The sequence below is a fragment of the Pteropus medius genome, unplaced genomic scaffold (assembly GCF_902729225.1).
Source record: "Pteropus medius unplaced genomic scaffold, Ma_sr-lr_union100, whole genome shotgun sequence".
NCBI lineage: Eukaryota > Metazoa > Chordata > Mammalia > Chiroptera > Pteropodidae > Pteropus > Pteropus medius.
The window spans coordinates 914325-927537 of record NW_024351732.1 but is presented as its reverse complement, the minus strand read 5'-3'; the positions used below and the strand labels follow the sequence as shown (position 1 = coordinate 927537).

At 53.7% G+C, this 13213-nt stretch overlaps 1 protein-coding gene and 2 long non-coding RNA genes across 6 annotated transcripts in view; 1 reads left to right on the top strand and 2 right to left on the bottom strand.

Annotated features, from left to right (window-relative positions):
* Positions 1-9138, bottom strand: part of ITGA3 (integrin subunit alpha 3) — a 28790-nt gene extending 19652 nt beyond the window's left edge. The window contains exons 1-4 of one of the 4 annotated variants that reach the window (XM_039846286.1): positions 9003-9138; positions 8361-8568; positions 1125-1252; positions 744-823 (exon numbers count right to left, since the gene is read on the bottom strand). In XM_039846286.1, the coding sequence (XP_039702220.1) occupies positions 744-823; positions 1125-1252; positions 8361-8568; positions 9003-9102 (516 nt within the window). In that variant the 5' untranslated portion in view covers positions 9103-9138. Of the gene's footprint in view, positions 1-743; positions 824-1124; positions 1253-1444; positions 1563-8360; positions 8569-8994 lie in introns of those variants that run through there. The other 3 variants (XM_039846288.1, XM_039846287.1, XM_039846289.1) reach the window with 3 other exon arrangements.
* LOC120588939 (uncharacterized) lies at positions 6576-8362 on the top strand. Its single transcript, XR_005649345.1, has 3 exons — positions 6576-7453; positions 7551-7667; positions 7772-8362. It is a non-coding gene; the product is annotated as an uncharacterized LOC120588939 (long non-coding RNA).
* A 422-nt stretch (positions 9139-9560) lies between the features above and the next one.
* On the bottom strand, positions 9561-12619 carry LOC120588940 (uncharacterized). Its single transcript, XR_005649346.1, has 3 exons — positions 12398-12619; positions 10611-10737; positions 9561-9931 (listed from the first exon to the last, which is right to left on the bottom strand). It is a non-coding gene; the product is annotated as an uncharacterized LOC120588940 (long non-coding RNA).
* Positions 12620-13213: the final 594 nt, after the last annotated feature.

Sequence of the window (13213 nt, the reverse complement as noted above, 5' to 3'; positions counted from 1 at the left end):
ACAAAAGGTGTTTTCAGTGAACTGATGCAAACTCGGAGCTTAAAACAGTGTTCAAAAGTGACAAATCATAGCAGTGCTGGCTATGGGGTGACGATTGGAAGGGGCACACTTTCTGGAGTGATGAAAATATGCTATTTCTTTAATGAATTACATACACGGGTATGTAATTGGTCAAAACTCACTGACACTTAAAATCTGTACATTTTGATATATGTAAATTTTATATCAATTTAAAAATGAAAAATATTTGTCTATCTGGGACTCAGAAATTGACACCCTAGGGGCTGGCACTGAGCAATGTGGGCAGGAGGTGACGACTGTCAGCAGGGAGTGGCCCCAAACCCAATCCGGGTGAGCTGGGGTCAGCAGGGCTATGCTTCTTCCACCAGCCAGCCTCCCAGTAAGGATCAAGACCACGTTGCAGGGCCCTGAGGCCCTGTCTGCCCTTTCCTCCTTGAAGTTCCCTCAGCTTGTTCCCATGAAGGGTGAGCACTGCAAGAATGAGGGTGAGGGTGAGTAGGGAGGAAGTGGGCGATCCAGACAGGACCCAGGCTATGCTGGACACTCCCCCCCACCCCACCCCCGCAAATGAAGGATCGAAGGATACGCAAGGGACACAGACAGCCACAGAAATGGACATCTGCAAGACCCCAGCTCATGTACCAAACACTTTCCTTCACAGCTCCTGGGAGATGAAGGAGAGGGCTGGAGGAGGGGGGTGCTGACAGTAAGCGCCCACTTACCAGGACTCTGCCTGCAGGGCCCTGGCTGGCCACAGTCACCCCCAGCCACATGTCCTCAATTATGTGATGGTCAGGGTCACCTGTGAGCATGGGAGGGAACATGAACCAGGGCACCTCATCCTCCTACTGCCTGGAGCCTCCAGAGGGCAGGGGTTGGTCCCTCTTGGGTACTCCATTCCAGCAGTGCAGCCCTCCCTATTCCCTCTCCCCAGCCCGTCACAGTCTGAGGTCCACAAATCCCACAGGGTCCCACTCTCCTCTAGGACTCCCTCTTAGATGGACAAGAAGGGAAACTTCTATCTCCTCCAGACCATTTCTTTCTGTGCTACCCTCTCCACCAGGCTCCTGACCCAGCATCGATCCCCAGCCCCTTCCCCTCACTTTTCTCTCTGATGTCCATCCGCTCACAGTCGTCCTTGTTGGCAGTGAGTGGGCACAGGTACACAGCACCGGTCCGGTTGGTATAGCCATCAGGCACAGCAAGGTCCCGGGGGGCACCAGCCAGGAGCCTGAGGGGCAAGGAGGTAGGGGGGGCCTGGGCTCAGACTCTCCAAAGCCCACTTCAAACAACTTGCCTTTACTAAGCATCTGCTCTGTGCCGGGCTATGTGAGCCAGGCTCTGGGGTCAGAGACAAATAGATTCCAGCCCATGCCCTTCGGGAGTGCCCAGTGAAGGGGAAGGCAGGCAAGGAAGCAGGTACCTGCAGTCAGTGCCTCATGAAAGGAAAGCAGGGATCAAACCAGCCCAGATTCTGCATGAGTGGCAGTCAGGGAAGCCCACAGAAGAGAGGACCTGGTCTGAGTCTCAGGACGATGACCACTGTTCACCAAGTAAAGAAGGGGAGTAAGGGTACTTCAGGCACAAGTACGGTATGTTCAAGGGCCAGGAAGCATGAGCAAGCAGGGTGACTCAGGGATTTGCAGGGCCCTGATACAGCTGGAATCTGGGAACATGGGGAGGGGCAAGAAGGCAGGGTACGAAGGGTCTTGGGGAAGTCATGGACGGATCTTAAGTAAGGGAGTGACATGGGCAGATCTGGGTTTTGAAAGGAATGAGTTGGCCTCTGAGATGAAGGTAAACCTGAAGAGAGCAGAACTGGAGGAATTCTGGAGCAGGGTCTAACTTACAGGGGGTCCTGGGGGAGAACATACAAGGAGTGGGATGGCGTCGGATGTTGGAAACCCGGGTCCTTCCTCTCTAGGCTATCTGAGGACTTAGGTCTAGGAGGCTTGGGCTCTTACTGATGTTTATCTCCCACTGCCACCTTAACACAGGCACATGGGTGATTGGTGGGACTGGGTACCTGCCATTTTGGACAATGTGACCCTAGGGCAGTGTTCTTGGAAGGTGGGTATGAGAGTGGGGATGGGTGAGGACTACTACCTTGTCCCCAGCCTGTCCATCTTTATGGACACTGACTACAAGTTCCTACAAGGGTGCTTGGGCCCTGGTAACCCATCTCATACCAAGGAAGTGACTAGAGGACAGGAAGGCAGGGGATCAGCCTTAAAATAATATCTCAAAAACCAGTCTTTGGACCGCCTGCATCAGTAATCCCTGGGATATGTGTTAAAAAGGCAAATTCCCCATTGTATCATAGACCATCTGAATCAAATCTGGGGGTTGGAGCCCTGGAACATGCATATTTAACATGCACCCCAAATATTGTGCACCCTAGTTTGAGAATCCTGTTCTACCATTCCTGCTCTCTCGGCATCATCCCTCTGCAGTTCTGGGCATTCTGCCAGGACCACCTCCTCCATCCTGATGGACTCAGCCTCCTGGATGGCAGGTACCTCCTAGGAACCCCTCCATCTGGGCCCAGCAACACTATCACCCTGAGGCTCCCAGCTCAGAAGCTGGGCTCTGGGCCTCCTGCCAGAGTCTGAAAGTGCCGAGCTACGCCCCGCCTACACCTCCTGTTAGTGAGGGTTGCAGGGAGTGGGCAGGCCAGGCCCTGGGCATGTTGGGGCCTGGGTGCCTCCGCCCACTGGCTGTCAGGAATGCACTGCCTGGGGGTACTGGGAAGGGGGTGAAATCCCTGCTCGCACCTCACATCTCAGCTTAGCCCTCACCCTGGGGAAGTGTTCTTGGGAAAAGGGGTGCAGCCTTGTTAAGCAGAGCAGTTCTAGGCAGGAGGGCTGGCAGGGGGCCAGTGTGGCAGCCGGGCTGGTTAGTCACCCTCTGTCTGGCCTGGAGAGGGTGCCTGGTGAGTCTGTTGCCTGACTACCCCTGGCCATCACCCCTGGCATGCCTGATAGGTGAGAGAGGGAAGCCACAGCCTGTGGGAAAGAAATATCTCAGCCTGGGAGCCTAAGGGCCTGGTTCTAGGGTTTGTTCTGCCTCGAGGTGAAATTTCATTTCCCTCTCTGAGCCCTGAGTGCCTCATCTGTAAAATGGGGACAGCAGCTGTCCCGCCAATCTCTAGGGTTGTTTGGGAGCAATGGGTTCTTTCTTTCTGACAACGAAGCCATGGCCAACGTGAGCACTGTCGTCTGATTCCTGTGGCACCAGGACTGGCCCTAGCACACCCCCACACCTCCTCCCAGGCACCCAGCAATTTCAGTCCCACCAGGTTAGGGAATCTGGAGGAGAGGGCAACTAACAGACTAGTCCAATTTTTTAGAGGGAGCAGAGGACGGGACATGGTAGCACTTCTAAGGCCTAAGGAAACCAGGTTATCACTAAGGTGGGGGTGGGGCCCTGGCAGAGAGTCAGTCTAGGGTGAGAGCTCAGATCTGGCTGGAGGTGGAGGCTGCAGGTTAGCTACAATGACCTTGAAGGGGTGGGTCCAGGCCTCCCTCAGTGGGGAAGGGGTCCCTGGGGAGCCCAGAGGTTGCCTCCCAGGGGGAGCCATGCAACAGTAGTGTTGCTGCCTCTGATTCTGCCCTGCCCAAGATGTCTGAGGGAGTCAGTCGAGGGACCCCTCCTCTAAGTTTCCTGGGGAACCAAGCAGGCGGAGCTGGGTATGAATGACAGTTGGATTGAAATAAATTTCCTTATCATCTATACCCTCCCGGCCCTCACCCAGCAGCAATCTTGTGCCTACTGACTGGGGTGGGGCAGGACCAGTGCCCTAATCCCAGGCCCCTCCCTCCCCAGAGATTCCATTGGGAGCCCCCACCCTCACCCCCCTGGAGTATTTTTAGTTCTAACTTGGACTGCTCAGAGGCCCTTTAAGGCCCTCTGGCTGCCAGCCCAGGATCCAATGGGTCTACAGCCAGAGGACTGAGAGTGGATGGGGGAAGGCGGGTAAGCAGAGGGTCTGGTCCAGCTGCCTTCAGCCACAGCCAGGTATGGGAGAATCCAGGGGGTGGGAGAGACCTCACTGATATGCAAAGACAATGCAAATTAACATGCAAATGAGCACTCTGCAGCCTGCTGTTGGGTCTGGTCCAGATCAGAGTCTAAAAACTGACCCCTTCTAGACTACTACTGAGCCCACCCTACCAGCAGCAATGAGAAGGGAGGGGGTTAGGTGTGAGGCTTTGCCTAGCTCTTGGAGCAAGAAAGAAAGGAGATCAGATCAAACCTCTCCTGGAGTCTGGCTGGGCTGGGGTAGGTGGGCAGGGAGCCCCTGTGGAAGGTAGGAGGGTGGGGCAAAATGACCTCTTAAGGGCTTTCAAACAGCTGTCTCTATATCCTCTCCTTTGGCTCCAACCAGACAGCCCCTCCTGGCCTCTGGGGAGCCCCCTGAGCTCCGAGTTCTAGAAAAGCGCTTCCTCACTCCTGCCCCATCACTTTTCTCCAGGCAGTTCAAAGCTAATGGCACAGTCAAATAGAAAGCAGTAGAATCTGAAGAGGCCAGGGAATGGGACCCAGGGATAGCAGGGTTCCAGGCTGGCTTACCCCAAAGTAAAGAAGTTTCCCCTGGGGGCACTAGGGTGGGGTGATGCTCAGAGAAACAGTCTATAAAAGTCAACTTCCCAGACTCCTCACCTCAAGGGGGTGTTGGGGTGGCTCCAGTGGGAAGATTTCAGTTGACATGGAGTGAGCCAGAGGGTCTAGCACACAGGCCAGCTGGCCCACATGTCATTCCTCAGGGCACCCTTCCACCTCAGGCAGGTTGGGTAGGGGGATGCTCCAGCTCTGAGCCAGGGCTGGGGTGGGGTCAGCTCTCAGATGCCTAGATCTCAGTTCTGTGCCAGCTCCGCTGCCCGAATTAGCCAACTCCCCAGAGGCTGTTCCTATGGTAGCTGAAACTGCAGCCCTCTCTGTCCTCCCCCTACTTCCCCTGCTGCCCATCCAGCCCCCTCTCTCCTCTGGTGACTCAGCCCTAGAACCAGAGCAACAAGCTGGAAGAAGCAATAGAATGAGAGGGGACGGGGAAAAGAAGCCTTGGCCTAAGACTTTGATAAAAAAGAACAAGGCTGTTTTTCTCACTTCTTCCCCTCTCCCGTGCTCCTTAGTGTTTTCTTCATATTTGATCCGTTAGGGCATTCTTCATGTCATCTAATCTCGATTTCTCCTGCTGCGACGGACATCCTCTTCCTCCTTTGTTTAGCTCTGACCAAGCCCCTTTCACTTACTTTTCTGAAAGATCAGGCTTCCCCTGACTCCCACCTAATTTAAAGCTCCTTGGCCTGAACTCGTCATTGGAGAGAGGAAAAGGACACGACGCACGCAGGCCTTCTGCCTGCAGCCGCAGCTGCTCTTCCCATTTCCTCTGGAACGAGCCTCGGAGGCTGCCAGGTGGCTGCTCTGCCCAGGGAAACATGTTTTAGGAGAGCACAGCAGGTAATCCTAGTTCCTGCCTCCCTCAGGTATGACCTCATCTTCCAGGAGCTGCAGCCACCCCAGCCCCAGGCTTCCCAGAAACCTTCATTGCCAGGCAAAGACAAAAGGGAAAGGAGGGCCCCAGAGGTATCTCCCCCATAGCCCACAAGGTCAGGCCAGACAAGGACACGTGGATTCCCAGGAAGGAATAAAGAGCAGGTGCTGGGGGCAGGGGGTCAGTGAATAGTCCTAGGAATAGTCCTAAGAATAGTCCCTCGGCTTCCCCACTGGTCCTCTGCCCTGCTCCTCACCTCCCACACCCAGAGACTGAGAAACTGGGGCCTGGGTTGGGGTAAGCCTCTGATGTTGTAGGCAGGGAACCCCAGTCCAGAGATGGAGGTGATAGGGAGAAAAGAGGGTACACACCTGGGTTTTTAACCATTTCTGAAATAAGGCCTTCTTTGAGAATCTGATGAAAGCTATACTCTCCCCTCCTCCTGCCCCCAGAACACTGTGTAAACACACATGATTTTATATATACTTTCAAGGGTCCCTGCACCTCCAGAAAACCTATGAACCCCAGGCAGAGCTTTTCAGGACCATGAACCCTCCCCTTTTTCCAAAGGGACTTTGAAGACTGCAACTTGAGTTGCTCGTTCCCCTGAGCTGTGTACTTGGGCAGCTGTTCACATCTGGCTACACAGCTGGCTGCAGCTAAGCCCAGCTGGGCCAGTTGGCTCTCCCAAAGGGACAAGGAGCAGAATTCAGTGAGATGGTGGGGGTGAGGAGATGAGCCAAGATCTAGAACTAACCCTGGGAAGGACTGAAGATACCCAAGAGAATTACTCCGAACTCTATCTAGAACAACTTGCCTTTCTAAGGTTCATTAGTTTTAGAACTTTCTGGGCTCTTGGCAGGCCTAATGCCATCTCAACCTGCTCAGGAAGAAAAGTAGAGCCCTCTGCTCAGCCATCTTGGTTGAAGGCCATGGGAAGGTGAGGGTGCATCCAGGTTCCGGCTTTAGCACAAGAGCCGTCAGCTCTGTGTTGGCATATGCAGACTATTTTACACACATTAACTTATTAAAGCCCCACTATCACCCCATTCTCCTTCCCCTGACAGGTGAGGAAATTAAGGCTCAGATATTAGTGACGGATTCAAGATAGGAAGTTGGCAACAGAAACTTGGAGCTTCTTCTCTCTCCACAATGCCAAGTTGCCTCTTATAGGGCAACGGAGAAGGAGAATATAGATTCAGGTCCAGCCCCTCTTTAGGGAAAACTGGCCCAGAGAAGGGAAATTTCTTGCTCAAGGTCACATAGCTAAGGTGGTGGTGGTGGTGCAGGATCCTTTATTGACTCCAGCTTTCCATTATTTCCTCTTGCTTTTTAAATCTTCTCTACATTATGTTGCCTTATATCATGCAGCTTCCGCATGGAAAAATCTGAAAATCTTTTTTTGGGTGGGGGCAGAAAGAGCATCAATATAGAAACTTGTGCTGATGGTCACTTAGGGTCTCCAAAAGATGGAGGGTTGGCCAAGGCCAGACCACAGCTGCTGGAGCCAAGCTGGGAAGGGTGTGGTGGCCCTAGCCTCGGCAGAAGGTAGATAGAATCGAGGCCAAGTTCAGGTAGGTAGACTGGACAGGGGCTGGGCCAGCAGGGCTAGAGCCAAGGCCGGGGCAGAGTTTGGACTTTGGACATTCCAAGCTTCCTCAAGTTTCTGCAGGCCCCAGCCAGAGCTTGGAGAGGTTTCAACACACCCTTTTTCTGACAAGGTCCTCTTGCTCAACCGGGTCAGACACCAGGTAGGAGCAGAGGTCTGGCTGGTCATCCAGCCTAAAGTGACGGGGCCTGCCTGACCTGTCTTAAACTCCTTCCCTCCTGGGGCAGCCTCACCTTCCCTAGGTGTCCTCTTTCCCAAATGCTGACCTCAGAATACTGAGTCCATGGCAGAGAAACATCTGAAACCTGGACATGCCCCTCTGGACATGGGTGTGTATGGTGGGGGTGGGGTAGGCAGGAGCAGCTGGATGCAATCTCCTTCCCCTCTCTTCCCTATGCCTAGCTCTTCCCCTCCTTCTCCTTGCAGCTGTCGGGGAAGGAGAACAGAAGAAAGAGAAAAACACCATTTCCCTCTTCAAACCAAACAAACACACTCAGGGTTGAAGATTCAACATGAATTTGTGGAATGCAGGAAAGATGTCTGGTGAGAGGGTGTCACTGCTGGGTTGGTGCAGGAGGTGCGGGGGAAGGAGACTAAGCAGGAATTGGGAAAGACCTTCCTCTCTCTTCTACTCCCCCACCCTCAAGGGGTCAGAGAGAGCTCCTGGACAGCTCCAAACGCCAAGACTCGCCCCACCACCATCGCCTCACCCCAACTGCCAAGCGGGTTGAGAAGCCCTCCAGTCTGGCTCTGCAGAGGGTGTGGCTGGCAGCGTGGCCGCAGACTAAATGCGAGGTATAAAGGGAGCAGGCTTAAATACATGTGCCCTTAGGTTCTTCCTAGAAAACAGGGAAGGGGGATCCACTAGGTGTTTATCCACTTGCAGTTTCCCCAAGCTCCCAGCCCTGGAGAGAAGAGGCATGCGGTACTCTAGGTACTTATTTCTCAGAATGGAAGGAGGCTCAGGAACGAGAACCCCACTTCTGCTACCCAGAGAGGTTTAAAGGGGACGAGCGGCTGCGTCTAGACAGCCTCTGGCTGGGTCAACACTTGCCAATGATTACTGCCCCTCATCCCACGCCCAATCCCTCCACTTCCCGCCAAGACTCAGCAGGCGAAGGAGCTAGCGGCAATCAGGCCCGGAAGCCCGCGGGCCAGGACTCGGACTCAGCTTCGGATCCGCACTCTGCACACACACGCTCTCTCTCCCAACCCACCCCCGCCAGCCTCACTTACAGGTAGCGCCGCCGCCGCTCCGTCTGCCGATGGAGGGCGACCGAGTAGCCGAAGAGGCTGCCCGGGTTCCTGGCCTCCTTCACCACCAGGAATTGGGTGTCCAGGTTGAAAGCAGAGGCAATGCGGCCGCCAGCGGCCACCATCAAGGCCAGCGCGCAAAGCATCTGGCGTGGGACGCGGGTGGCGAGGCGGAGACCCGGGCCCATGGCTGCAAGCGGGAGCGGAGGCCGGGGCGAGAGCGCGTGAGGGCGTGGAGCTGTGAGCGAGGACCTGTTCACCTGCTCCCCGCGCCACTGGAAACGCTCGGGCGGGCAGCGCCGTGGAGCCCTGCAGCGCTGAGCAGTTCCCGGCCCCCGGACCGCGCCGGTTTCACGTCCGCTCAAGGTCTGCGCTCTCAGGTTCCCCTCGGAGGTCCGCGAATCTATTCTTCCGCTTGCCCTGCGTCGGGTCACCGCCCACCCGCCCCGGGCACCGTGCCCCTAGCTTGTCCCGGCCGAGCCCCCCGGGCCGCACAGATGCCTTGGATCCCCGCTGGGCGGCGGATCTGGGCAGGCAGACCCGTCCACCGCAAGGAGGACCGAAGGGAGGGGTACCCCCCCGCGCGCGCCCCGCCTCCCAAAGCCCAGCTCCGCACCTCCCCACCTTGCTCGCCCAGCCGCGGCTTCGCTCTCCTTCCGGGGAAAGAGAAAAGGTCCCGGTTCGGCCACCGCCTCTTAAAGGGGCAGCACCGCCCCTCCCTCATCCTCTCTATTACGGCTCCGCCCTCTCCCCCAAACACCTGTCGGGAGCCCCCAAAGGCTTGGATTTCCCCTCCCCGCCCTTTGCTTCCCGAGCAGCGTCGCCTCTCAAGCAAGACGGATTGGACTCATGGGGCCCGGGGTGGGATTTGTCCGGCGGGTTTGCTGCGGCTGCTACTGATGCTGGAAAGGTCGTTCCAGGCGTGGCCACCGCCGCCGGCCGAACTGGAGAGACCCGGCGTTGGCACATCTGGGAACCGACCACCGCGCGCCTCTGACTTAAAAGCCCACCTCGCCCCCACCACACTATGAGTTCCTGAGAGGCGGCTGGCGGTCTCTGGGCCTTTTTCCTCGGAATCGGCCCCTTCATTGTCCTCATCGAGATTTTTTTCTCCTGCCCACCCGCCCCCGATCCCAGCTGAGAATGGTCCCTCAGCAAAGCCAAATATTTAGCAGTAGTAAATAACCAAGCAGCCATAATTATAATTAACAACAAGACAACAAAAGGCTTTCCCCAAAAGGCTGTGCCTTCTGATCTCCCTTGTAAGGCCGTCGATGTGGAAATGAGTCCCTTCTCTTAAGAGTGTCCTGCGTGGCCAGGGAACTGGGCCCAGACTACACAATTTCTCATCCACTGCTTCTAAGAGCCAGCCTCGCAGAATCCTAAAGTTCTCCTCCTCCCACTCAGGCTCAGACCTAGTGTTTGGAGACTGGGCAGGGACGCCAGCCCCCACAGGTGTGTAAGTGGGTGGTGCCAGTTGGAGGTAGGTGGGCGGAGCCTGAAGGTCCGGTTATCCGCAGAAGAATCAACTGAAAGGGAACTTCAAAAGGTCACTATGAAAATAAATAAATAAATTTATTTATTTTTTTAAAAAGTCACTATGTACTTTCTTGAGTCTAATTCAGATTTCTCTTATTGCGATACAGAGACCCATTTCCCCTGACAATTCTTTTCACTAGGCGAAAAGAAGTTTCTTATTTTGGTCCAGGAGTTCAGCCCTCAGCACGCACTCCCTTGAAGTTCACTTTAGAGCCTCTATGTCTAAGAGTTTATAATAAGAATACTACCATGTAGTAAGTGCTTATGCAGCAGGAACTACCCTAAGTGCTTTACAAATATTATTAAATTACATTCTCGCAACAATCTTTGGGTGTCATCTCTATTTTAAGATGAGACAACTGAAGCTCAAGGAGGTTAAGCGACTTGATCAAGGCCACACAGCTTGGATTTTAATCCTGTGTTGTCTGACTCGAGAGTCCTTCTTAACCACTTAAACTAATAACATTCATGCAATACCGAGGGCAGATCTAGGTTTGGTGGGGCCTGAAGCTTGTACAATTTGGAGCCCTCTTTAAGGAAAAGAATAAAGAATTAGGAGTACAAAATTAGAATCAGAGCCGGGGAAGGACTCAGGCCAAACTTTACAGCTGATGAATCATTTCACATGCAGACTCTCATTTCATCTTCCCGGCCTCCCTGTGAAGTCAGGATTATCAACCTCATCTGACTTACCAGGCAACCTGGATGTCCAAGATCACGCAGCTCATGGGAGGTAGAGTTAGGACTGGAAGCCAGTGACCACAGCTGTGTCTTTAAGAGACAGACTCCAGGCAGATGTTGGTCAGGCAGCCAGATGTGCCTAAACAGAAACAGCTGCGATAACAGCGTTCTCTGTGGTGTTTGGGGAGAGGACACTCATCCCTGTCTAACCCTTAGGATAGCATTTGTTCCCAAGCTGTGACTCCCAGAGCCACCCAGCCTCTCTCCGTGGTCTGTCCACAGCTGTGGCCCAGAGCCTCCAGGGGTTAGGAGACATCTGGGGGTCAAGGAACAGGAAGCTAACTGGGCTGAAAGTTGAACTGTTATCTTGATCTTTTTCTGGCTTGCTGCTGTCTCCTCCACCTTGTTCCAAGACGTAGGGAGGCAGACAGAGCCAAGAGCTCAGGGGCCAAAGTGGACACTCAGTGTGGGCAGGGGTCCCTCCTGAAATAGCTTTAAGAACCCCGTGATGACACAGAAGGGCTCCATGCCAGGCGTTATCTCTTTGGCCATCCCCAACAGGAATTACCAGCATGTCCGATCCTGGGGCTGAGAGCAGGAAAGGGATGAGGGATGGTTTTTCCATTCCAGGGGAGTGTCCAGAGGGAATGTGGGAGCAGGAGCAGGAGCAGGGACGCCTGGTAGAGGGAGGGCCCAAGCTAAGGAATGTGGGGGAGTGTCAGACAGATCTGGGGGAGATGGAACGGTAGAGGGAGTGCTGGAGACTGGAAGGGCCTCTGGGCTGGAGAGATGCAGAAAGAGAAATTCCAAGTTCATGCCAAATGTCCGAAATGTTCTAGTTTCAGTGACATCATCCACAGCTCCATCTCATCTCTCAGTCGACTTCATCATATCAATTCTTCCCCATGGAGAAGTGACCCATTTAGAAATGTAGACACACGGAGAGAAACAAGGGCATGTGAATAACATTTGTAATGAGGAGTCTGAGTCACGTTTTTGGAGTTTGACTGCTGGCAGCTTCTAAGCCATCACCTCTACCCCTTCCTCTTGTGCCCCTCACCTGGACAAGCTGATGAGAAAGCATGGGTGTTGTGCTCCCTCCTTTGGCGTCCATGGGAGATTTGAACCATGCAAACTCTTCCTGCACAAATGCTTACCCTGACCTTACTCCCTAACCCAGTAAAAATCCTGGGCCAATCTCCTTTCCTGGCTCTCAAGCTATTTCGGACCTGGTTAAGAGGCCTGCCCTCCTCCCCCAGAGACCTCAATTATGTAAATAATAAAACTTTTCATTCCTTTTTGACATGTGTGTGGCGTCATCAGTTTTGACGTTGAACCAAAACTTGGATAGAGTCCACCTGCCTCTGTGGTGATTATGACAATATGCAACCGTGGGTTTTGCTGCAGGGTCAGGGAGGCTTCCTGGAGGAGGAGTATCTGGACAAGGGAGAAGAAAAGGACTAGCAAGAGGGAGACTCAGGAGAGAAGAAAGCAGAAGAGTCGGAGCCTGGTTTGGGGTGAAGTTTTCCCAGTTGCGACAATGACTAAGTCAAAGTTCTATAAAGGCAACTTCTATTTATTCAGTGCTTGATATGTATGCACCAGCCTTCCTCTGCCTGCCTCCCCGACTCGACCCATCTTGTACTCCAAGAGCCAAGACCACACCACTTGCTCGGTCATTTCTCACAGGAAAGCCAGCGTGTGGACATGATGCACACAGGCAGTTAGTGGGGAGATAGCGATGGAGTGGAATCGGGGTGCCATGGGGGTTGAATGCAGGCTACCTTCTGTTCTCTTACCTTGGGCAAGTTCCTTTCCTCCTCCAGTCAAGTTACTTTTTTCTTCCAGGTCTTGATTTCCCCATCTGTGAAAGGAAAGGGCTGGAGAATATTCCTCATTATTCCTCTACGGGTATTCTTTGTGTTCCAAAGCTCCTAATATTTGTTGAACTAAGTGGACTAAATCTCTGCTATTGAACTAAGACTCAGGCCTCTATCTCTGACTTGAATTGAAAATGCAAGTAACTGAGGAGGGTGGGAGGAGCTATGAAACTTGAATGGGTTTATCAGATTTCCTTTCTCCAGTGACCTAGATACAGGGACAGGGGTGGGCGGGGCAAGTGGCCAGTCCCAGCAACTTCCCTGGCTCAGAATCTGTCAGCCTCAAACATTCATGGACAACCTGCTATGTATCAGCACAGAGCTGAGAACCCCCAGGGGTGTCAAAGATGAACCAGAGCATCTTCCAGAGTCCATGGATTCTTCCTGGCCTCACATGCTGAAAGCTCTCAAATTTAAACAGGCTAAACCCATGTTACATTGTATTTTAGGGCTGGTGTTTGTGGGGCAATGGGGGGTGTTAGAAAGAACAATTTGGCTACAGCATGAAGTTAGCATTGCCAAGAGAGACTGAGACAGCAGGAAGGGGCTGCTGTAATAATTTGGGCAAGGGGTGAGGGGCAGAGGGAGTGAGAAGGCCCCAGGGTACCAATATGACTTGACTTCAGATGCAGGTGTGGTGGAACATACTTGAGGTGGGAGAGGGAAAGAGTAGGGGGGTTCTGAGAATAAATAGGCAGTGACGCCCACAGGATCCTGGTGAGCAGACCCCAAACA